This window comes from Gymnodraco acuticeps, unplaced genomic scaffold (assembly GCF_902827175.1).
Source record: "Gymnodraco acuticeps unplaced genomic scaffold, fGymAcu1.1, whole genome shotgun sequence".
NCBI classification, from domain to species: domain Eukaryota; kingdom Metazoa; phylum Chordata; class Actinopteri; order Perciformes; family Bathydraconidae; genus Gymnodraco; species Gymnodraco acuticeps.
The window spans coordinates 136,036-162,777 of record NW_022991632.1 but is presented as its reverse complement, the minus strand read 5'-3'; the positions used below and the strand labels follow the sequence as shown (position 1 = coordinate 162,777).

Sequence of the window (26,742 nt, the reverse complement as noted above, 5' to 3'; positions counted from 1 at the left end):
TTTACTTGTGTTTTTTATCTTCTTATTTTCTCGTCCCTGTTGTGTGACTGTTTTCCTTTTAGCCCCCCCCCCCCCCCCCCCCCCCACGGCCCCTCGTCCTATTGTAAAGAGAGTCCTTGGGTTTCTTGAAAGGCGCTATATAAATCCAAGTTATCATTATTTTTTTCCACCTTTGAACAAAGGCAGAATAGCTATTTCCTGTTTTTCTGCTAAGCTAACTGGAATATTTAGCTCACAGATGTGAACATCGTATCAATCTCCTACTTTTCGCAAAAAAGCTAATAACCCGAAATGTTAAACAAATTCCATTAAGCTATACAATCATGCACTTAACTTAAGTAAAAATAATGTTCGACCTTCCTCCAACATGTATATCTAGCTGGCAGTGTTTTATCAAAATGAGAAACAAAAGTCCATAATGTGATATAACATCTAAATCAGAAATGTTGCATATTTTTTTTATCTGACCTAAATAGGCCTTCAGTATGCGCACATAATCTTTATTCCAAATTAGAACTATTTTGTTCTCCTTTTAGTTTCCACCCTGAAGATTTACAGTTTCATTTTGTGTTGCTGCTTTGTTTCGATTATCCATTTAGAAAAGATCAGGAAACTCGATTTTATCTTCGTAGGCTATATGTCTTTTATTTAAAAAAATAAAAAATGTTTACCTCTATTTATTTATTTTCAATGCCCTGCAAATACTATACGTATATTCATTAGTTTCCTAGATCATACAAAAATCCATATTGCTTTCTAAATATTGCATTGATCCAAAGACATCCATATTAATTCTGTACATCAGAGGGGACACTGAAGCGGGGAGAGAGAGCGGGAGCTGCTCATTGCTCTGGAAACAGAGAGGGAGAGACAGACAGAGCTGGAGACAGGGCAGATGCTTTTGCAGGAGCAGAGTTGGGGTTTTTTCTCTCGTCCTCCCGTCTCTCTTTTGTCGTAACGGCACAGATACAAATCTGATGCATGTTGGCAGGGAGCACCACCAGCACCACCAGCACCACCGTCTCCCTGCAGCCTCTCATCCCCATCCTGTGTTCGGAGCTGGATCCAGAGTGGAGCAGGTTGTGCGGCAGGCTAACAGCGGGCTAGCGGGGGGCTGCAAGGCTCTGTGGCTGCGAGAAGAGGAGGAAAAAAAGGAGGAGGGGCTGTGGTGAGCTGGTGGGCTTCATCCGCCTCACAGACACATTTTATTGACTTGCTAATTGGATGAGGCACTCGGAGGAGAGGATGCGGTGACCGAGAGGAGCTGCTCTCCAGAGGAGGGATACAGGCAGAAGGAAGCATTGCTCGGGCTGCGTAAATCTGGCTACTACATCTCTTTCTTTCATTTTCTGGAGACATAACAACAGATGTTTTTCAGCATCTCGCAGTGACCCTCACACCGTGCATACATCATTTTATGCATGACATTGTCGTATGGAGGCTCCAGCTGCCAGACGCTTCGTGACAAGTGAATGATTTACATTTATACGTTTTTGCACCCTGTTCCTTTTCACCAGTTTTCTTTCTCTCGTATCAGCTGGAGCTAATTTCTTGTCAACCCTTTGATGTGCCGTTTGATATGAATGGTAATCTGATGGCAAGATCAATTCTTCATCAAATCGAATGTACGAGGAACTGTTCAATGGATATTCTTCAGCAAAAATGAAGGTATGATATGAAAAAAAAGCCATGACACATTCTGTTTCAGTTTGTACTCACAAAAAATGGATCAACCAAATGTATTGGCTGTTGCATAATTCCAGGCTGAAATCTGAGTCTGAGGCATCAACAGAGTGTAAATACCTTTCTCCTTAAGCTAGCCCTGTGACTACATGTCACATTTGCACAGATTAAAATAGTTAGGGAAGAAAAGCAGAGCAACGAGAGGTAAGGAAATGAATGAATCAGTATGGGACCCGTAGTATCGGTGTGCATTGAAGAGGATTAATGGAGGCATTACAAATCAGTCTAGACTAGTTACAGCAGTGGGTCAGCCTTTTCAAATATATTCTAAAAAATATGCAATTCAAAATGCATTCCTGTATTTTCCCTGAATCATGTCTTTATTGAATATTTTCATGAAGAAACTTGGATTCCTGTCAAGCCACAAGCCTGATATCAGACATAATCTTCTACACAAGGTGTGATAGCATCAGGTTGGATCTGTGTTTGATGTTGATCTTAGATTTTCTTTCTCCTCTGCTCCAGTCGTGTCCCGGTTGCCATGACTGAGGTGTGCAGGTCTGGCTGATTGCAGGTGCCACTGCGCTGAAGTCTGCTGTCCCAATGAGCAAGGCAGCCAACCCACAGAAACGCACCACCTACCTCATCTCCCTCACTCTGGTGAAGGTTGAGGCTGTGCCAGAGGATGTAGAAGGGAACCAGAGGGAGGCTCTCCCAGAGGGGGAAGGGAGCCCTAAGAAAGAGGAGGAGCAGGAGGAGGAGGTGAGCAATGCCCCTGAACGGGAGGAAGAACCCGTGTGCATACAAGTGGGGGAAGAGGAGGTGGAACAGGTGCAGCATGTCAAATATGGCAGTCCCATCGAGAACTGGGGAAGGCTTGAGAGGAGGGAACCTCAGAGAGACATGGTATCAGTCGGTAAAAGCAGAGACACTTCTTTTGTACATCCACCTATTAGGCAAATGGTCAAAGTGTATGGAGGGACTACCTCTGAGGGAACAGTGCGCAGAGAGGGTCCCCGCTCAGAGGCCATGCGCCCTAAAACTGAACTCTACAGAGAGCCCCCCAATCTGTTCCTGAAGGGGGAAAATGGAGCAGACCTGAGCAGTCGCTCTCGTTGCAGCCTCCCTTTTTCTATTCCGCCGCAGGTCAGCCAGCGTCCTGAGGTCCTGATGAGGTCACATGCAGGAGGAAACTCTGCTGGGTGGAGGGAACTCAGAGAAGCCAACGCAGGCCTGTATCACTCTGCTAGGACTTTGGATCGGAGGGATAACCGGTTCGGGGACCAGTCTCCTCTAATGGCAGCTACAACTCTGGGGCCTTACAGGGCGTCCTGGGCTGATAGCGACGGGAGGGGCACGCTCATCCGCCCCGGAGCCCCTGTCAGCGGGGGGTTTTCAGGCATCATGGCCAGGGACAGTCCTCAGGGGGAAAGGTTTAAAACAGTGTCTGTTTCCCTGCCTGCACCTGTAGCCCCCGACATGTCCAGGCTTCAGAGGAAAGGTCCGAGTCGCACCGTGGACAACAGCGACCTGCACTCCCCCTCTGAGGACCTGAAAAGGGGGAAGGAGGGCCAGGGAGGGACAATCCAGCGCGCTCCTCCGAAAGACCGAAAGATGCTCAAGTTCATAAGTGGCATTTTCACTAAAAGTACAGCGGCAGCCAGCGTCAGCACCACACCCCCCCCTCTATCCAGCTGTAGAGAGGGGCTCCAGTGAGGAAGAAGGTAAGGCCACCTCATGCATTCAAAGTACTCGGAGGCTTTTTATGTATAATTTTTTTGATAGGCTTTACATTTAGATACAATATTTCTGTTCACATAATGTAATACATTTCTTCTTATGCTAATGAGCCCCACAGTGCTGCACTTATCAAAATACAGAGGGGAGTAATATCAATAAGGGAAAGTGAACCAACAGGTGACTAAAACAGCCACATCTGATGTTTTGCTTCCCCCATCAGTGCTCCTTTCGCTTAAAATTAAGCTACCATTATATAGACCTAGATCATTTTTATTTAATGCGATTACACAGGATCACATATTCATTGGAGTCACATCCCCCCCCCCCCTGGAGTCGGTGGATCCAACCCACTCAGTCCCAGTAATGCTGTAATACTCATCTTATTCATTTACTCAAACATTTCATGTATCTTGGCATCAGTTGCAATAAATTACTCACAGTGGCAATATGAACACACACAGGCAGCATACATGTATCATGCTTATTGTCATACACATTGATTTTGAATTTGATTCAGTGCTAAAATAAATTCTCATCTGTGGTTACTTTCAGTTGGAGTGAGACATTATAGTGAATGCTTAACTGATTATAATTAGAAGCAGATTCAGATTATGTGACTGAAAGTCTGTCTGAGATCACTTCTTGGTAACTGTTCATGTCTTTGGATATTTCATTGCTGCCTCAAGCTCTTAGTGTATCTGAAATGTTGAGGGCGGCACAATAAGTTGCAATAAACAGTCTGTTGAAAATGTATTGACAACAATATCAAATAATGAGGTGCTCATTTGCAACATATCACAGGCAAATAGAAAAACAATACGAGGATCTTTAATGGGAGCTGCAGAAGGGAACAGTTTTGTGGATTTATCCTGTCAATACTCAGATTTCACTCCGATATGCTGCTGATGGGTAACACATATCTATACTTGTTTAGGCAAGTAGCTGAAATGCAACAACAATTTGATTAATCGTGTACATTTTTACTTAAGCAGAAACATTCTTAGTTTCCCTCTACTCAAATGTGATGATTTGCTGCTTGTTTGGACTTATATGATCATTCTCAGTATGTTCAGGGGCATTGCACTTTTGGGTTAAGCTACTTGAATACATCACATTGGATTAAAATAATTGTCATGGGCATTTTCTGACTTTTCAGACCAAAACAATCAATTACTTGAATCCTCACAGGACCTGGTTATGACAATAATCGTAGCAGCCCGATTGATCACTAGATTTAAAAAACATGTATCTTAATGTCAAGTTAACCTATAACATAACTGCTAAAAAAGAGTATGAAGAATATACAACCAGCAATAAAAAACACTTTAAATGTATTCATGTTGATGACTAAGAACAGATTTCTTTATCTGCTTCACTGTACATTTTAATAGTAAAACATTTGGTAACTACAGATGTTAAAAAGCTTTCTGCATAAGTTTTCAATAATGTACTCAATGTTTTAGATAGAGTTATTCCCCAAACCCTGACTCTCAAACAATTAGAAATGAGTTCAGTCTTGTCAAAAACGACGACAACACTTCATGAAATATTCAGGCCTTTCCATTTCAAATGAAGGAAATGATGCTACTTTATCAATCTTTAATCGTTATTGATATATTTTAAAGAAAATCATCGTTGACAGAGAGTGTGGTATTAGAGTAAGCTCTGAATAATTTGTCAGGAGTAAGTGGGACATGAATAATTAAGGTTGGGGATACACAGAGCTGTGTTCATCGGAGGAGCGAGGAGAGCGGGAACCTGCTACTTCCTGCTCTGTGCGTGGAGTTAATCAGCATTCAAATGGAGCCCATTCATTCGCCGACGCTGTGTTTGGAAGCGGCATAATCAACATTGTGTCATGTTGAACCTATAATTTCCCCATGTTGTGTCAGTATCCTAATGACATAAACATAATTGATTTAATTAAGAAAATATAATTTTCAAGGCGTATTTTTAGTATTTTAGCACCATGTGTACACAGGTGGACATCGTGTCTCTTTGCCTCTCGCACACGTCTCTGTATCCAAGAGACCAGTTATTGTATAGAGACCCGGGCTGGAGGCTTCTGGAAAATGGAGTTGCCATGGCAACAGCAAGCCGTGAGAGATGCTATTTGGTCTGTGGTGTGACGCTGTTGATGGAGGAAGGCGGTGTGGGTTGGTGGGTCGCCCAAAGAAGGGGATGAGGGAGAGTCGAGGGGTTTAAAGTTGGAATCTGTGTCCTCAGAGAGCAGAGGCTCCGCCCAAGCTGAACGTGACCCAGCAGAGTGAGCGTGTTTCTGGGTGTGTGTGTGTAGGTGTGTGTGTGTGTTTTGAACCGTGGGGGTCCCTTTGAACATGGTTTCTGCATTGATTTACATCTGTAGCCAGTGATATTCAGAGAGTGTGAACAGTATGTGTTTGCCTGCATGTGTCCACACTGGTAGTCATTTATCTATCTCTGTTTAGCCACATACTGTATCTGCAGATGTCCTTCAAGAGTGTGTGTGTGTGTGTGTGTGTGTGTGTGTGTGTGTGTGTGTGTGTGTGTGTGTGTGTGTGTGTGTGTGTGTGTGTGTGTGTGTGTGTGTGTGTGTGTGTGTGTGTGTGTGTGTGTGTGTGTGTGTGTGTGTGTGTGTGTGTGTGTGTGTGTGTGTGTGTGTGTGTGTGTGTGTGTGTGTGTGTGTGTGTGTGTGTGTGTGTGTGTGTGTGTGTGTGTTCACGGAGTAAGAGCCAAGGCAATCAAACCAAAAGGTTTAGTTGAAGCTCTGTACAAAAATATCCTCAGCAAGTTATTGATTGAACTAAACCTTTGAAATGGGGGTTTGTCAGTAGTGGAAAGCATGATATGATTCATTAAAAATAGATACTCTAGTTTTAAAAATAATTTCAATTAACATTTTCTTGATGTATCTACATTATCCAAATGGAGGTACTCCATCATAATATATCATATATAGTTTGTGGAACAGATACCCATGAACAGTTAAATAAGAGTAATAAAGTTAGGATTACTGATACATTTGATCAGTTGCTGTAGTGACGTAACTCCACACAATGACATCAGTAAAAACTGAACAAATGGAGGTAACTGTAATGTCTGTGTCATTTCATTTGGCCTTGTTTCTTATTTGAGTATATCTGCACCAAGTCTGATAATTTACTGAACCCACTGCAACACAAGAAACCTGCACAGCTGGTGGATCATTATAAGCACATTGAGGAGATGAAGTAGATATATGTTTAGTCATAATCTCACAACCTATTTCTCATCATGACACTTGGAACACAATGTTCAATTTTTATATTAACACTTAGTCATAATGGTGTTTCTATTAGTAAAAGCAAAGCCAATAAAACCAACACAAGCTCTATTTCAGATAACCCTAATACAGGGGTCTGCAACCTTTTTGACCAAAAGAGCCATTTTGCTCCTTTTTCCCAAACATTTTTTTGTCTGGAGCCGCAAAACATATTTCATAGTTTTTTATTGTTATATCAGACAAAAACTACCGTTTTTTTGCATTTATTAGGCTATTTATTACATGATATAAAACTGTTAACCTCTAATAAGAAACAAAGAACTCTTATAAGGAGAATTAAAAAATAATACACAGGCCTACTTTAAAATAAATTAAACACAGCACTTGGGCACTCTGCACATTTGAAGGAAAAACAAATATTATTAAAATGGGCCCACTTTGAAATAAATAAAACATATAGCTGCACCCTAAAAAGAGTTAAAGGTAGGGTAGGTAAGAATGGAGAAACCAGCTCGAGTGCGCTAGAATTTGAAAGTACACAACCGGAAAAAATATGCCTCTTCCTTCAGACTTTCTTACAGAGTCCCTCCTCCAACACACACGAACGCGCACATGACCAATGATATGGGGGTTATTCCCTATCTTTATTCAAGAGCGTGGTATTTAAATTTGAGAGCATACTTTTATATTTATTTCCCTCAAACCCTGTCCTCGCACTCAAATAGTGCCTGCTTGCACTTAGATGTGCTCTGCTTCTGCTCAAACTGTACGCTTGCACTCAGATATATTGCTGCTTACAGATTTGTTCTGCTCTCAGATTTATTCTGTGCGTGCTCGAAACTTTTGTGCAACAATCCTGTCAAAATCCCTCAACCAATAGGAGGCCAGGTGTCCTTGCGGGTGCGTTCGCTTTACTTATTACAGCGTCCCGTAAGGGCGGTTACTCTTTGGTTTATAAACTCCCGCCCTCCACGGCTTTATAACATAGCATGTACTTCACTTGTTTGATTTACAACTTTTTTTTGGGGGGGGGGGGAGCACAGTTAGTATATATATACCAGCACCTTACATAATAGCTACGTTCAGTGGCGGACTGGGACTAAAAATCAGCCCGGGAATCTCGACCGGCCCTCGTTATTGCTAGTAAATTGTCAACGGGGGGAGGGGGGATCGCTACTTATTCGCCTCCAATAAAAGGCGCTCGCGCGGGACCGTAGCAGGATGTGACGCATATTTTAGTTGACCTAATTAAAACCGTTTTGTTTTTTATTTATGTGTCACAGTATCACCTCAAAATACAAGATACGAAACATTTTCAACCATGCAACAAAATATAAATAGTCCTACAAATACTTTTATTTTATTTCCTTCTTATTTTTGTCTAAACTCAAGGGAGCCAGAGCAGAGGGCTTAAAGGGCCGCATGCGGCCCGTGGGCCGCGGGTTGCCGACCCCTGCCCTAATGCATCGTTAGTGTTACATTTCAAATACGATGCATTGTGGTGCATTGGTTTTTCACAGGGAGATATGAAATCAAATTAGCACTTATTTCTGTTTAAATTATAGCTTTTGCCTTCATGGGGTTGATTTATATCTTAATAATATTAATAAATAAGTGATTCAATTCGGTGAAATTCTGATGCAATACAAAGCGTATGAAAAAGGACAGAGTAATGAGTTTGTTTTTCTCTGGAGAAGCTGACACCTGCCGCAGTCTGAAATCATGCTCTGTAACTAGATGAGTCACTTGGCAGCAGTTATCCTCTATCATTTCTAAACAGCCATTTCATATTAATCTGATACTAAATAAAGTTGCACATAAAGAAACCTAAACCACAACTTTGTTAATTAAGTTTGAAAACATCCATCCAAAAGTCTTTTGGTCCCAGCTTCAGGCTTAAAATGTATTTTTCTTTAAAAAAACAAAACTCTGTTGCAATAATTTCACTTGTGCTGTTTTAGACACTTTGATCAATATCACAATACTGGATTAGGCACATTGCTTGGACTTGCAGGTCTCTGGCTGACTCAATCAAAGACAATAATAATAAACTCTTAGGCTCTTATGATTCCCTTCAATGCAGGAAGACATCCTATGGAAACTTTGATTCTTTTGAATGTGTGGCCCTTCAGCTGAAATGCTCCTCTCGAGCTCTGTTCCTAAATATCTATAGACCACCCAAATACTGTGCAAGCTTTTTTGATGACTTTACTGAACTGCTGTCTATAGTGTGTATTGACTTTGACCGTCTAGTCATTGTTGGTGATTTTAACATCCATGTTGACAACCCCCAGGACAGAGGGGCTAAAGAACTGTTTTGTGTTCTTGATAGCTATGGACTGACTCAGCATGTGACGGAGCCCACGCACAATAAGGGGCACACTCTGGACTTAATTATCTCAAAGGGTCTGAATATCTCTAAGGTTGTGGTGACTGATGTTGCACTCTCTGACCATTCCTGTGTTTTCTTTGAGAGCTCTATTTCTGTTCACAAAAATGTTCAAAAAGAGATAACCACAAAGCGATATTTAACTGAAAATACTAGGGAAATGTTTACTCAGAATTTTTCTTCCACACTTGCCCCTGCTAACATCTCAGTAAATGAGCTAGTAGATCATTTTAATTCAAAAATTAAAAATGTTATAGATGCCATTGCTTCAACTAAGGTAAAGGAAGTGACTGGCAAGAAAATATCTCCATGGAGAAAGGCCATGAGCGTGAAAACAGAAAAAAGAGAATGTCGAAAAGCTGAACGCAGGTGGCGAAAAACAAATCTCCAGGTTCACTTTGAAATCTATAAAGAGAGACTTGGCCTTTATAATTTGGGATTGAAAAATGCACGACAATCGTTCTTCTCTGACATCATTACCAAAAACAAAAACAACGCACGTGCCTTGTTTGCTACCGTCGACAGACTAACTAACCCCCCAGTGTCAGTAGCCTCTGAATTTCTATCCACCAGGGCGTGCAATGATTTTGCCTCCTTTTTCACTGACAAAATTCAGAAAATCAGACAAGCAGTCAGTGCCTCTGCATCAGGAACAGCAAATGTGTTGTCCCTATCTCCACTTAACATCAATTCAAATACCATGACACAATTCCATCAGATTAATGATAAAAACCTAGAGGACATTATACAACTTCTGAAATCCTCCTCCTGCTGCCTTGATATTATTCCAACAGGATTTTTTAAAGATGTTTTGCCTTGCATGGCCTCAGATCTACTTCATATAGTAAACAAATCTCTTCACTCAGGTGTTTTTCCACAGGCCCTGAAAACTGCAGTCATTAAACCGCTCTTAAAAAAGAATAATCTAGATGCTTCAGTAATGAACAATTACAGGCCCATATCAAACCTCCCATTTCTAGGTAAAATCATTGAAAAAGTTGTTTTTCAACAGTTGAGTAATTTCTTGCATTTAAATAACTGTTTCGATGTGTTCCAGTCAGGCTTTCGTCCAAGCCACAGCACTGAGACTGCTCTTGTAAAGGTCTTTAATGACATCCACTTAAACACAGATAGTGGCAGAACTTCAGTGTTAGTATTATTAGATCTCAGTGCTGCGTTTGACACTGTTGACCACAGCATATTACTAGACCGACTGGAAAACTGGGTGGGACTTTCGGAAACAGTTCTAAATTGGTTTGAATCCTACTTAAAGGACAGAAACAACTTTGTTTCTATAGGTAAATACACATCTGAGTTGACAAATATGACATGTGGGGTTCCTCAAGGCTCCATCTTGGGGCCTCTTGTCTTTAACATCTACATGCTACCACTGGCTCAGATAATGAAAAACAACAAAATAAGTTACCATAGCTATGCAGATGACACACAAATGTACATAACAATTTCACCAGGAGACTATGCTCCAATTCAAACACTGAGTAAGTGCATTGAACAAATCAATGACTGGATGTGTCAGAATTTTCTCCAATTAAACAAAGACAAAACTGAGGTAATGGTTTTTGGAGCCAAGTCAGAACGTATAAAAGTTAGCGCTGAGCTTCAGCCTGCAATGTTCAAAACAACAGATAAAGCCAGAAATCTAGGTGTAGTCATGGACTCTGACCTGAGTTTCAACAGTCACATTAAAACTGTTACTAAATCAGCCTACTATCACCTAAAGAATATATCTAGGATTAAAAGACTAATGTCACAGCAGGATTTGGAAAAACTTGTCCATGCTTTTATCTTCAGTAGACTCGACTACTGCAATGGTCTCTTCACAGGTCTCAGTAAAAAATCTATTAGGAAGCTGCAGCTGATTCAGAACGCTGCTGCTCGAGTCCTCACTAACACTAAGAAAGTGGATCACATCACTCCTGTTCTGAAGTCTTTACACTGGCTTCCTGTGTGTCAAAGAATATATTTCAAAATACTGCTGCTGGTTTATAAAGCACTGAATGGTTTAGGCCCAAAATACATTTCTGACCTCCTGCTAAATTATGAACCATCCAGATCTCTCAGGTCTTCAGGGACTGGTCAGCTTTCTGTCCCCAGAGTCAGAACTAAACATGGTAAAGCAGCGTTCAGTTATTATGCTCCAAATATCTGGAACAAACTCCCAGAAACCTGCAGGTCCGCTGCAACTCTGACTACTTTTAAATGCAGGCTGAAGACTTTTCTTTTTGTCGCTGCTTTTAATTGAACTATTCATATCTTAGACTGCACTGTAACTTTTATCCATGTACTTTTTCTTTTAATGTTTATTTTATTAGCTTTTCTTTTTAATGACTGATTTTAAATGCCTTTTTCTTAATGTCTTTCATTTTTTGTAAAGCACTTTGAATTGCCTTGTGTTGAAAAGTGCTATATAAATAAATTTGCCTTGCCTTGCCTTGCCTTAGGCCCAAACTCCTGTATCAAAACATGCTGATGTGTTTCACTTTTTTAATGCAAATCTTTTCATTTCTCCTTGAAACTGCAGAGCACCACGTGAGATAATCCGTCTTGTTTCACTAGACACTTACTTATATAAAATTCATTGGGATGTGGGAAACTGCCCTGGGAACAAAATGAATTATCTCACTACGGTCGGCTGAATTCTTTCTTTTCTTTAACAAAGAAAAAAAAAAGAAGAAATATCGATTTTCAAAGGAGTAAAACTATGAGCTACTTGTTATTTTGCAGTGTAACCCTACTATAAGGTCACAAAGTGGCGTATATAGCAAACTTAAGATATCTGGCATGCTCACTAACTCCTTTAGACTTGCACAGTTTTACACTTGATTGCATTTTTTGGGTGCTCACTCACTGTGACTGTGTGGGAGCTGCAGCCTCCCTGCACCCAGGAGGGGGGGGGGACTCTGATTCTGCTCACTGTACTGCGTCCACACAGGCACTCAGAAAAAAATTAATTTTAAGGATGGAAGTAGGCTTTCTTTTTCTAACTTAGCCAGAAGTAAAGAAGCAGTTCGTACTGTAACTACTAGCATATTGTTGGTAGATTTACAAAAAAAGTCTAAGTATTGTTTAGCTTAGCTTAGCACAAAGGGTGGGAGCAGGGTTAGCCTTGTTAGCTTTTTTAAACCAGCCACCAGAGGTAATCTCCTTATTGTGAAAAGTTTACACATTTTCTTGAATCACTAAAACACGGGTGACTCATGTATTTGGTGCTGACTGGATGCTAATAACACACACCATATACGACAGTTTTGGAGTTTCTAAATGTGTTTGTTTTGCTGTTAGTGGAGGCTAACCAATTGTATTACCTATTTAAGGCAGGACATAAAGAACAACCTGTATGAAACACTCATCAGACATTTTAAAATAGTTTGTTATCTTGCTCAGATGAAAAATATATCAGGTAGACAAAAATGGACGTTGTGTTTTTAGCCCAGCTTAGCACAATGAGTCGAATAGCAGGGGGAACTGTTAAACTAAATGTTAGCCCTGCATCAAATACCTTACATATTTAGAAAGCAAAAACATATGTTTACCTAATGAATCCCCTCTCCTTCTCTTCTGCTGTATTATTTCCTCCTTCAGCTGCATGCACCAGCAGTCAAGAATGGACCATGAGCCAAACTATACAAGAGCTTCATCTGGTAAGCATCAGATAGTGTACCTTTACAAGCTGATGGATGGGATTCATCACTAAACTAATATTTTCTCTCCCCTATCTGTATGTGTTTGTGCTCTAAAGGGTGTTTTGGGAGGTCTGTGCAGTGGGAAGTCCGCTCTTGTCCACAGACATATGACTGGCAGTTACCTTCAGATGGAGAACACTGAGGGTTGGTTTCACATGTCCTCATCTACAACCATGATGTGTGTTCTCTATGACAATGGAGCTTATACCGGCAGCTACATGTCATTTAGATGATCCATTCATGTTATTAGTTTGACATGTTAGTATACAAAGTCAAACTGTATTCACACTTTGTATTTTCAGGGCGCCAGTGCATTAAGGACGTCCTGGTTGATGGACAGAGCCACTTGATGATTATCAGAGAAGAGACAGAACTCCCAGATGCTCAGGTGGGTTTGACCTTGGACAACTCAATTTGAACTTGATGTAATTTATCTCTTGGGTACTTTAATGCTCTTGGCTTAATGCTCTTGTTCTTCTCCTCTCTTCTCTCCAGTTTGCATGTTGGGTGGATGCAGTAATCTTGGTCTTCAGTTTGGAAAATGAGGCCAGCTTCCAGGAAGTTTACAGAATCTACCACCAGCTCGCTATGCACCGGCCCGTCTCTGAGATAGCTTTCATCGTAGTCGGTACTCAGGGTAAGACACTCGCCTTTTAATTCAATTTGGGGTGGTATTGGCAATACCTGTGATATCCAAATGACAAAATATTGATTGTTATTCATACAAATATGATAATATCCTCTTAACAGTCCAGCGCCTCTTTATTAATGTCAGTTTCTTCCTGTTCTTGGTTTGTCTCCTTTATGCAAAGCATCCCACACAAACATGTAATTAATTAAATGTACAAGATGACTGATAGCATTTTTTCTTTTATTATTTTCTATAGATGTCGCACTAATACCTTTATCTTGAATTGTTGTGGCCACGATACTAGTGACGTAAAAATCAGATATTATATGTATTATTTGTGCTTTTTCTAGATAAAATCAGCAGCACCAACCCCAGAGTCATCGATGATGCCAGGGCCAGACAGCTCTGCTCTGATGTGCGGCGCTGCACGTACTATGAAACCTGTGCGACGTACGGCCTCAATGTCAACAGAGTCTTCACTGATGGTATGTGAACAAACCTGAGCTTTGAGGATTCTGCCATAGAAGATGCAGATATATGAAGATTGTGTGTCTTTTTTGGTGGGATTAATGTTCAATTATATTTGTTCCACAGCTGCTCAGAAGATCATGGCAGCCAAGAAGCAAGCTGCCCTCCTGGCTTCCTGTAAATCTCTCCCTAACTCTCCCAGTCACTCCGGAGGCTCCACCCCAGTGTCGGGGGTCTTCCCAGGACAGGTTAGACCACCATCTGTTCACTGATCATTGACATATATCTTGTTTTATTGGTTGAATTGCATATTTGAGTCTTGCTGTCAGGCCCTTTTTAAAGGCAGTCAGCATACTGTTGTATCAAACTCAATTAAATATTATTTCATCATCCCCACCCCCTCCTCCTTTCCTCTCTCCTCTCTTTAGGCCAGTAATGGTGGTCAGAGCAGTGACTACTCCTCATCACTTCCTTCCACTCCTGTGATCAGTCATAAAGAGATTGGAAAATCTTTGAGAGGCGAAAAGCAGGACAGTGCCACGCCTGGATCCGTCCGCAGTGCCACTCGGAGACGCACCCCCAGATTTGCGGTACATCAAGGGAATGTTTTTTGAGGGGCCAGTCTACTTCATTTCCCTCTTTATTGATTTTCCTTTCATTTCTCGAAACAACTACACATTTTTTGCCATTTAGCCATATTTGAAACTAAACATGTTTGAAACACATTTAAAAATATCAAATTATATATTGATAAAGTTATTCAGAATTATGAAATGTACCTTTTATTAAGAAGAATTACACAAACCTGGATCAATGTGGTGCTGAATGATGATTCAATATTAATGTTAAGTCTGTGGCCACTATTAGTTTTGGGGTTTTTTGTAGTCTCTTGCTTTAAAACTACTGTAGGGTACCTGATATTTATAAGCTCATTCGCACAAGTGATGGCTGAATGGCTCTAATATTTAATCAGTTTCTTTAATTATCACATTTGGAAGAAAGGTTACGCAGTCAGCAGAAAATCCAAATACTTCTTATGGCTTTTTAACAAAATGCAGAGCAATTCATAACAAAAACGTCCATAATTCATGAGCCCTTTATTGTATTCTTTAACAAAGTGCCCCATTCACGCCTCAGTTATTGCTCCTCTTGTACTTTGTCTAGGGTCGGAGAGGCAGTGACTCAAACAGAAGGAGTGCAGAGTGTAAGGGAGATCTGGGCAGTGGACGCTTCATTCCCATCAAACAGGTAGGACACAGATTTGCATTTGATGAAAAAACAAATATGATATATCTAATGACCCTCGGCAGCTGACATCGCACCAGCAGTCATTTCAAATCAAATGTTTGAAAGCAGTTTTATCATGTGGAGCGGTGAGGTGTTGTGATCTCCCATATTGGCCTGATGAATAGCAAAGTTGGTGTTTTTGGCAGGCAGCAGTCGACACGCTGCCGAAATGTGAGAGATAAACACACAAGACGTTTGCAATAAATTCTCACTCTTCCATTTTTTTCACCTCCATCAGGGCATCTTGCTGAAGCGCAGCGGGAACTCGCTCAACAAAGAGTGGAAGAAGAAGTATGTCACGCTGTCCAACGACGGCATACTGTCCTATCACTCCAGTGTCAATGTGAGTCAGAGGGTTGACGGAGCTCAAAAGGATTGGTTCATGCTGAAAGCACCACTGACAGCTAGTGGTTGATGTGTAATGGCTGATGTTTGCTTGGCAGGACTACATGCTGAACGCCCCCGGGAAGGAGATGGACCTGCTGCGCGTCACAGTGAAGGTGCCAGGGAAACGGCCGCCTCGTGCTGTACCTGCCGGGGGGCTTCCAGTCGGGCTCAATGGACGCGTCAAAGATGTGCCGGGTCCCGAGGGTCTCAGCCCAGGTAAACAAATATACCTACATATATACATCATATATTCTTTAGATGCCTTTTAAAGTATACACTCAACTGATTCCTTTACCCAAATCAATATACATGCAGGAATCGATATGAAAAGATGCAGTGCTGTTTACTATGAGAGGAATAATAGAACTATATTTTGCTTGAATAGCAGTGGCTCTACTGGCCCTTTGCTCTGTGAAGCTGGGCTCTATAGACATGTTTTCGATGTTCTAGTCACAAATAAAAACTCACCTCTTCACAACTACTTCTAAAGGGGCCCTATTATGCTCAATTTTAGGGTCATATTTGTATTTAGTGTTATTACAGTGACCTGTTTCCATGCTTTTATGTTCATGTGTGCTGCAGCACCTCTTTTCACCCTCTGTCTGAAACCAGAGCCCAGTCTGCACTGATTGGTTAGCTGGCCGGCTCTGTTGTGATTTGTCAATCGCTTAGAGATGTCCCGCCCCTTAGCCTATCACATACAATGTGTTGGAGCACTAGCTAATAGAAGTGCAAGCTACATAGTGATGTCATTATGTTACTGAAGTAAACAAAGGAGTCAAATCAAGGCTTTTCAGGCAGGGGGGAGTGTGTAGGAGAGAAACCCTGTTGGCATGTACATGCACACAAACCCTTATAACATGCTACAGGAAAGGGAAAACCCCCAAAAGCATAATAGGGCCTCTTTAATGTTTAATTCATGTATTGTTTTGTTAATGATGTTTCATGATTTTGACCCAGTAAAGTGTCTTTGAGAACCTTAAAAAGCGCTCTATAAATAACATGTATTGTTATTATTATAGCGTTGTAGGAGAAATGTGGAACCTCCTGACCCTGGATAGTAATGAGCAGGAGTTTGGGGAAAAGCAGCCAACACAAATACATAAATCCCCTGATCAGTGGATTGTTAAGACGTTGTTTGTGAAGAGGGGTAAAGCTTCTCTGGAGAGGAAAAATGTTGCAAGGGAATGCTAAAGCTTTTATCTCAGTTCACACAGAATCATTTATTTAATTCTGCAGCTCTGTTTTACATTTGATGTTTGTGTAAGTTTGTATTACTTTATTAAGTGCATGCTTGCTTTCATCCTTGCAGTCCCTGTGAGCGCCAGCAGCCTCCTGCAAGTGGAGGAGATGGAAGGACTCGGTGGTGCACTGTTCCTGAGGAGCAACAGAGGCGTGCAGCGGTGTCCCTCCACACTGTCTAACAACGCTCAAAGTGTTGGTGAGTAAGGAACCTTTCTGTGCATATATTTAGTCTAACCAACATGCATTGGATACATTTGTTTTTGTGTGTGTAATGGGGTTGGCAGACTCTGCAGTAGAGGGTGTGTCCAGCTCCTCCTCCACCAAAGACGTAGGCTCCTCCTCCCCGCTGACGGACAGGAAGAAGCATCGCAGGAAGAAGAGCATTAACCAGAAAGGAGACGCAACCATTGGCCCAGCAGATGGTAAACCCTTTTTTTCAGCATTTAGCAAAACAAAAAGCATGCTGTGATCATTTCAGTATGACTTTAGTTGTCTGAATAGTAATAGCAGTTATCGATTACATAAAATGGGATACTTTCAACAACTAACTTTTAATATTTCCTGTTTTCTTTCCTCTCATACAGCCAAGCGCAAAATGTGGAAACTGAAAAGCTTTGGTAGCTTAAGAAACGTAAGCAAGACAGGTAATGTTGATCTGTCACGTTGCATCTTTTGCACTCAGTCAGACCCTCTGAACACTGTCAGTTTGTCAAGCTTTTGTCAACATAACAAATATTTTAACTACATGTATTTCAATTTGAGAATGTGGTTATAATTGTACACTTCACTAACGCTTATGCCTAATATTGACCAGACAATATATCTACTTCAGAATGACATTTCAAAAACAGAATACCTGCTGAAAAATGTCTTGCTTCTATGTTTGTGTTTCTCTGTGTCAGATGAGGATAACTTTGACTTCCTCATCGTGTCGAGCACCGGCCAGACGTGGCACTTTGAAGCTCAGAGTGTGGAGGAGAGGGACTCCTGGGTCGCAGCCATCGAGAGTCAGATCCTGGCAAGCCTGCAGCTGTGTGAGAGCAGCAAAAACAAGGCAAGAATTGAAAGAAAAAGGCAGCAATAGTTTAATGGACGAATAAGGTCAGTATTAGGAATAGTTTCACATTTGATGCAGTCACAAAGCAGGTAGAAGCCCTAAAGCAGTTACAATGTCATTTTGGTACAGCATAATGTTCACCTTTATTAGTATTATGTGGCCTCAAATGCTCCTGCTTGAACCAACGCGGGCAGAGCAATACACCCGGGGTTATAGTTATGCAGATTAGCTGCTGGAGCGCAATACTGCATGGTACCCATTATGTCATGAAATAGTGTCTGTATTTTCCTCTGCTCAGACCACCTCTTAAAGCAAACAATTATTTAGCAGAGACACACACAAATTATATTAGTTTATGAGTGTAGTTTATATTCCACACAATTATTATAAAACATAACATGTACACTTTATACAAAACACATCAATATGTAATATATTACATTGTACATATATCCTATAAGCGCTCATCTTTTCACTCCATGAAATGTAAATTCATATTTAAAAGCAACATTATCTGCCCTTGGAAGAACAAGAGGGTTGAATAATCCTTTCTGTGTACTTGCACCCTGGGGCTCCTGGGTAAGAACAGTTTTCTCACAGGAGAAGCTGGCCCTGGAAACTCTTACTGCTTCTACTTTTAAAAAGGGATGAGGGCAGCTCATTTGATTGTCCATTACCAAAACCCACCTCATTTCCTTGAGTGTTTGTGGCAAACTAACAGTCCTGTCTGCTAATGGACTGTGCTGGTTTCTGTTCCTGTGTGGGGAGTAAGTCCTTGTTTGGAATTAGATCATCTCTAAATATGATAATTGCCACTAAGATAATTGTTCTGCTAATTATTACGTAAACCAAATGTTGCATTACTTTATTTATGTTATAGGCATTGTATGTCCTAGGAGGCCAAAACCACTCATTGCAATGCTTTAAATGGACATGATAATGATGATAGCCATCTACCGCCACTTTCTCTGGAGATTTGGATAATCATTGTTAATAATTAGAGCCGTTATCAGAGCTTGTTTAACAGCAGGTTAGTTTTCTGATGTTTCTCTCATTTAAAACATACACTGTTTGGTTTCCCCAGGCCCGCAGGAACAGCCTGAGCGAAGCAGTGGTTCTGCAGGCGATCCGCAACGCAAAGGGGAACAACTTCTGTGTGGACTGTGATGCTCCAAGTTGGTACCACACATCAACAGCTTTTCTCCTCTTTGTATGCATTTGTATCTCTCTGCTTTTGGTCTTTCCACCGGCTGACATTTACTGTATTTTAAAATACAGTATGTGAGAAAAATGAATTACTATGTAGAGTAGTTAACATGCAATTAACACTTACACGGTGAGAGAATCCCAAATTATCCGAGTGCTCGTTTGTGTACCATCACTCTTAGGCACAATCTCAGTCTGACTCGTGTGTGTGTGTGTGTGTGTGTGTGTGTGTGTGTGTGTGTGTGTGTGTGTGTGTGTGTGTGTGTGTGTGTGTGTGTGTGTGTGTGTGTGTGTGTGTGTGTGTGTGTGTGTGTGTGTGTGTGTGTGTGTGTGTGTGTGGTGTGTGTGTGTGTGTGTGTGTGTGTGTGTGTGTGTGTGTGTGTGTGTGTGTGTGTGTGTGTGTGTGTGTGTGTGTGTGTGTGTGTGTGTGTGTGTGTGTGTGTGTGTGTGTGTGTGTGTGTGTGTGTGTGTGTGTGTGTGCTGTTTTATTGTGTGAACTTGCTAACTTATTTATTAGGGAGAGAGATGGAAGTCATCACCTAAATGCCCAACTAAAATTGAACCAAGTTCTCATCCAAGCCTTTAAATAATAAATAAAAGTATTTGCCTCTGGAGGGAAAAATATTATATTGAGAACTGTACATAATAATGATAAATTAATAGGAAGCGACATACACACATTTTCAAGAATATTCTTGAAAATGAATAGAATTAATGTTTATGCAAAGTGTCATTAATATACACTGTATTTAGAATCTGGATCTCAATGTGAATAAACCAAACAAAAATAGATCAAATACTGAATATTCCTCCCAGTTTGAAGTGCCAATGTTTCTGGGGAATATTATGTTTGGCACATTGGCCTCAGATTAAACAGCCCTGCTTTAAAACCTGTCCAAATAGGATTTCACACAACTTCTGTCATATTCATGGCAAGACTTGGCAAAACTGGCATACTTAAATGTCACACAGCAAATTAAATGGTAGAAATCTGTCAACAAAATCAACATAGTTCAGTTTCAAATAAACTAGCGACTTCATTTGTTATTTGCACTAGTGATGTGTCGGTCGCGAACGAGCCGGCTCTTTGAGCCGGCTCTTTTAAGTGAACGACGGGAGCCGGCTCGCGGAGGGATCTAGATCGGCATGAAGGCACATTATGCAATGTGCAATGTGCACATTATCCCGTTTATTACACGGCCACATTCTCAACAAAGTAACGACATGACTCCCAATATTAATTGAAATGCTTTTATGGATTTAGAAAATGATTTTATTGATTTAAAAAATAGTTGTATTTATTTAAATTGACATGCATCCGCTAAGAAAAGTAGTCCGTTGTTACTGTTTGAACTAGCGTAGCAACGGCAGGAACTGCTTCGATAGTGTTTTTGAGGAGCTTTTTGATTACAGATTTGAAAACATCGTTGCTTGCTTTAAAAGTAGCACACTTCATGATGTCAGACCTTGGGAAGTATCTAGATATCCCTGCCCTAATGGTGCCAAAGTAACTGCCAACTGAATATGTGTCGCAGGTTTGATGTCTATGTCTGGGCCGCTGCGTAAAAAGGAGGGTTTCTACCCCATTACTTCTCTTCTTACTTCTATAAGAATAAAACACGGAGGAAAGAGATCTCTTTTTCTCCCCCTCTTCTGACAGCCCAGCAGCTGATCTCAAAGCACGCTCCCCTCTCCTGCAGGGAGGCGTGATCAGCTGCAGCTCACAGAATCAGCCCCCTGCAAAAACAGCGCTGGAAAGAGCAAATAGAGCGAAATGAGGCATGGCTAAAATGCAGGATCTACTGCTACTCCTACTCAAAGGATGTGTTGAATAATTTAAGTGATATATGTGTACACATATACATCATTCATTAGTCAAAACAGGGCTACATTTGATTTAATTAAAAGGTATAATATGTGGTAAACTGAAGAGCCGTTTGGGAGCCGAAAGAGCCGGCTCTTCTTGGTGAGCCGAGCCAAATGATCCGGCTCACCAAGAAGAGCCGGAATTCGCATCACTAGTTTGCACCCTTTTTTCTCTAAGATCCAACCTGGGCCAGTCTGAATCTGGGCGCTCTCATATGCATCGAGTGTTCAGGGATCCACAGAAACTTGGGAACCCACCTGTCGCGTGTTCGCTCGTTGGATCTGGATGATCTTCCACGAGAGCTCACGCTGGTTCTCAGTGCCATCGGTAACCACATGGTCAACAGTGTATGGGAGGGGCTCACGCTAGGCCGTAAACCAGCACCTGATGCTTCACGGTAAACACCATCATGTCATGTGACTAAACACTGCTCTAGCTAAATGTTGTGTTTTGGTATGAGCTGCAGTCTTAGAAATAGTGTCATGTAAATTGTATGTTAAGTTTCACTAGAGCGATATTTTGTTGTCATTCTTGTACTGAAGAAAGACAAGAAATGTATTTCACTGAATATTCATTATTTCTCTTTGCTTTCTTTGCTTGTTTAGTGAGGAACGGGAGTCGTGGATCAGGGCCAAATATGAGCAGAAACTGTTTGTGGCGCCGTTGCCCCCTCCCACTCCTGGCGAGGGCCCAGACATCACACTATCTGGCCGTCTCCTGCTGGCAGTGATGGAGCACAATCTCCCCAAGCTGCTGCTCCTGTTGGCCCACTGCTGTAAGGAGGACATTAACGCTCCTCTCAGCCTGGCGCTCTCCTGCAGGTCGCTGCTAGCGCTGCGGCTGCCCGCCTCTGCCCTGCATGCTGCCTGTCAGCAGGCTGATGTGGTAATGACGCAGCTTCTTCTTTGGGTACGTTTTCCTCCTTCTCTTGTTAAAAAAACCTTAGTGGGTGGTCTAATACATACTACTGAAGAAATAGGAACTTAAAGTGTAGTATTGACAAGGTGTGAAATGGTTTTACATTCCTTCTATATGTGAAATATCATGTAGAGTTATGCAAAACTGGCAAGATAATAAATGTTACCCTTCAAGAACCTCTAAGTAAATCCCTCAGCAAAAAAACAAAGCTTTATAACCGATGACTCAGCATAGTGATCTACACGTAGGAGGAAAGGAATTAAAGCTCATTGAGTCACACCATGTTGAGATTATTTAAGACAGGCCTGTCTGGTTGAAGTTGGAATTTATTCCACAGATAAAACTTCCTTAAAGATATAATATATTTATTTTGTTGGTTGATGTTTACAAACACTCAAATGTAAGTTAACCACAGAGAGAGAAAGAGCAGCGTTAGCTGAGCTAACTGTGTGAATGAAGAGATGGAGAGACGTCAACAAGAACACAGCAGCAAATCAGAAAAAATAAAAGCCAAATTCTGATTGTTGCATGGCATATTGTTAAACACAAACAAACACACCCACACCCATTGGGTACCGGATTTTGAATGAAAGCAGTGGAAGCACACCCAGGGGATGGGGGAAGGAGGGGTCATAAAACACACAGCGTAATACCAGCCCGTTCTCAATCCAGGTCATCAAACTATTTCTATTTTATTTGTATTAACTTGCACATCTCAAAACATTCTCTTGCACTATTTTATCTGTTTTACTTGTTCTATGTCCTATATATACTCATGTTGCACTGTTGGAGGAGCCTGTGACCTAAGTTTATCAATGCCATATCTACACTGTAGCTAATGTGCACATGACAATAAAGCCTTGAATCTTGAAGATCTTGAATCAAATACCACTGCTTCGTAACATATGGACAGAAAAGGGTGCAGGTGCATCAAAGAGGAATTTTGCTACCTTAAAATGGAATGAGTTGCGTCATTTGCCAGGGGTTACACACCCACGTGGGGCCTAAAAGTAATTTGCTGACACCCCTAAAAGAGAAGGTCCAGGCAGAGGGTCTGTCCATAAATTATGATTGAGAGGGATTACTTTTCAATGATATATTTGAGGGAAAATGCCGCATATTAAACCTTTTAATATTTAGAACATAACATAATCTAATCCATTGATTTCTCTTCTTTATTCGATTGACTGCAGTACGGCTTTGATGTCCGGTACCGGGATGCTCAGGGCCACACCGCTCTGGTTCTGGCTCGCAGTGCTGGCAGCCAGGAGTGTGTCGACATTTTACTGCAGCACGGATGCCCAAATGAACCGGCCTCCTCCTTCACTGTCGCCACAACAGTTGGTTTTACAGCAGCTGCCACACCCAGCTTCCCTGTTGCCATGACGCCGAGCCTGACGGTTGCTACGACACTGAAGATCTCGCACAAGAACAGCGGCGCCAGCTTGAGTTACAGTACCTCTAGAAGAGCAGTGTCGTAAACTGTGTGGTGTGGTCAATGTGTGTGTGTGTGTGTGTGTGTGTGTGTGTGTGTGTGTGTGTGTGTGTGTGTGTAGTTTGCCCTCATACGGTCCTGTACCTTCACACAGGCCTACAGGACTGATGAACATGTTGCCAGATGTTGCACTTCCTGATGTTTTAAAGGCTGTGTGTGTGTATGTCAGGGATGAAAACACACTGGTAATAACACAGTCACATGAGGCTACTAGAATGATTTAACCAAAACAAAAAGATACATTTTCCTTACTACACTTTCTACATAAGATAAAAGGACATGACGTTACATTCAGATGCCTCATTAGGAATGTATTGCACTGTGTACCAGCCGGTATGATTCATATTTCATCATGCAGTCGATATTCAACCTTATTCTCCGCTCAGTTAAGAATGGGAATTTGCCTTTGGCTCAAACAGCTTATCTGAGCATCTCGGGCCCAGAAGTAAAGAACTGCAATAAGTTTACGATTTCATAGACAGAAGTTAACGCTAAACACATGAACACTTCTTAACTTTATTAACAAAGAATGTCACTTTTAAATTCAGAGTGCATATACTGTGTTATGCTAAACACAGCCAGTCGTTAAATAAAAAATTAAAATGTTGTCCGAGTAAAAAATATATAAACTTGACTGTGGCTGAGAGGTCACTTTATAGATAATTAAAATATCTGTATAGAAACGCATTGATAAAAATAGAATTCTGAAAATGTAAAAGTGCTTCATTTTCAAGATTGTTATTGTATGATTTGTACAGTTGGTTATGTGTCAAATGTAAAAAACTCAAAGGAATTACTTATAGCTGTTCAGAAAAATCCTGTACAGCGTCTTGGTTTGGTTTTTCTTTAACAACCACCTGATTAACTCTTCGACATCCAAGACTGAGATGTCTATGTTATGTTTGTATCACTGTGTGTGACATGAGCACTGTACATGATGTGTGAATTATGAATCCAGCAGCAGGTCATCATCAAGGCCAGTGTAATACTAGATGTGTAAATGCCTTGATTTTGATTGAATGTATACAAAACAGATGGTATGAGTTCATTATCTCAAACAGTGATGATGCAGTATTGGTGGACTGTTGGGGTGTTTCATTTTTTTATTAACTAATATTATTCCAGCTGTGACTAATAGAAAGTATGTTTTAATAGATTCAAGCTCTGCAAAGGTTCTGATCTATACAACTGGGACTTTGGATGTCTATGAATATATTTGTAAGTGGATGAAAATCCACATGAAATAGAGGAATGTTGCCCAGTTTAAAAAAAAAATGTTTAAAAAACAACCCTCCTGCAGTACTGTATGTAATTTTGTGTTGATCTAAAGACTCAGCTGAGTGTACATGTCCGTGATGTAAGCATCTCTCCATTTGTATTTTTTTACTCATGCAATTATTCATAGAGCATTCATTAGCAATACACTAAGGCTTCTGCCCAAGCTGTGGTGTTTGGTACAGAGTTGTGTGTTTTCTCTGTGTCTGGGCTTCAAAAGGCTAGCTGATTTTTTTTTTTTAGGATTTTCTCAGTTTCTAGCTGTGTCCAAATCAACAACAGCCGTTTACAGGGGTGAGAGAGACTTTAGCAAGCAGGAACATCATGCAGTATAGTTGCATCACATTTGCTGCTGTGCAGACGGTTTGTGTTTCAAACAGCTCCTGTTGAGAGCTGATTTCTTGACAGCAGCGAGCGGCCAACACTTAAAAGTCGACAAGCATTTGATGGTGAGATATTCTGGGTCAAACCAGTTCATGATAAAGGCCTCTGCAGGCTTTGACCTACTTCTTTCTAGGTCGTTGCGATGAACTCATTTTAGACCATGATGGATAGTTTCAGTTTTGTGGATTCACAGGTAAAAACACATACAAAAACTAAGGTGTCAAAACATGGGAATGCTTACACTGTAGAATAATGAAATACATAACAGTATATGTTGATTGTCAGGAACTATATTAAAATATCCCAAAAGTATTTGGTTGGGATACATCATGAAGAATCCCAAAAATACAATGTCAGTTGCTTATGGTTTATTGAACTGAAAGTACCAAACGGAAAGAAAGGAAACACACAAATCTGATAACTTAACCGCCTTTTACTGACACACACAGCAACATGTGATTCGATGACTGTATTATTGTGAGGCAGATTATAACGAGAGAAAGGCAAAGGGGCCAAGAACAGAGCCCTGAGGTCCTCCAGAATTCACATCAGAAAATATTAATGCAGTGTTAAAGGATTCAGATAGGAAGGATGTTCACCATGTGAGAGGACCGAGATGATAAATGTGTTATTGAATTGGTCAAGGAGTATGATCAATGAATGAATAGTGTGGACAACTGCAGTGAAAATCCAGTAATAGCAGCACCCGTGTGAAATCTGAATCCATACTAAGCAGTTTCGGAGGAGGGACAGGATCTAAAAGCACTGCAAATATAAATGTATTACACAATATATGGGCTGTAAATTGCTGAGACAATGTTCTCTCGAGTAGTAGCTGACTTCAGCTTAGACAATAATTCAAAGTGTCAAATGTGTTCGGACAGAAAGTTACTTGGACTTAACGTGTGAATATTGTACTGCAGATATTACAGAAATAGTTGGAGACAAGGTTTCTGTAAAATAAAACTAAGACGTCATGAGCCATGAAGGGCAAAACTGCTGCCTGTTTGCTGGTTTAGGGTGAGTTTGACTACTGTCAAAAATGAATCTAGAACTTAGTTTGTTATCACTGCTTAAGCCTTGAGCCTTTTGGTGCCATGTTTGTCCACTCACTTATTAAAAGTGAAACCTTCAGATAATCTCAGAAGGAGACTGTGAGCGAATGTGTGCCAGGAGGACTGGGACAGGGCAGAGGGACTAAATAAGGACACAAATGAATGCTTTGCCTCCGAGAATACATTTCAGAGGAATACATGTACTGCCATGATTCACAATGAGCTTTAACTTGCCTTCTCTTTTACAAATACGAAGTTTGTGATTCCTTTTATCCTTTACTCATGTGGGTACATTTTCTTGTTAAATTGTTCATTGCATTCAAAGGTGAAATAACAAATACAACGTAAGATCTAAGCAACACGATTTGGCAAAAGCCCTTTGATCAATTTACAGCTTAATAATTTGTGTGCTACGATGCCTTTCAGATGATGCAAGGCTGTGTCTTCCACTGAAGCATTGCACTGCTATGTCACACAATACATACTTAACACAGAGAGGAGAGGAGCGTTGCCCTCAGCACTACTGGAGCTGTGCAAGTAACTATTTTCAGTTGCAGGCTTTCAAAACATAGGCATTCAACCTCTTTTATTTAAATCTTCAGCAAGGCAAGGCAAGTTTATTTATATAGCACTTTTCAACACAAGGCAATTCAAAGTGCTTTACAAAAAATGAAAGAGATTAAGAAAATGGCATTTAAAATCAGTAATTA

General features: G+C 40.9%; 1 protein-coding gene across 1 annotated transcript; it reads left to right on the top strand.

Moving 5' to 3' along the window:
* The first annotated feature begins 861 nt into the window (after positions 1–861).
* Positions 862–24,775, top strand: LOC117534220 (arf-GAP with GTPase, ANK repeat and PH domain-containing protein 1-like). Its single transcript, XM_034198398.1, is given in 21 exon segments — positions 862–1,668; positions 2,209–3,360; positions 3,362–3,407; positions 12,657–12,715; positions 12,814–12,901; positions 13,060–13,145; positions 13,253–13,394; positions 13,739–13,873; positions 13,983–14,104; positions 14,285–14,446; positions 15,021–15,104; positions 15,382–15,486; positions 15,587–15,746; positions 16,843–16,971; positions 17,060–17,197; positions 17,360–17,419; positions 17,678–17,829; positions 18,917–19,007; positions 21,083–21,302; positions 21,511–21,814; positions 23,017–24,775. Coding segments are annotated over 20 exon segments (3,645 nt in total). The 5' UTR covers positions 862–1,668; positions 2,209–2,286; the 3' UTR covers positions 23,305–24,775.
* Positions 24,776–26,742: the final 1,967 nt, after the last annotated feature.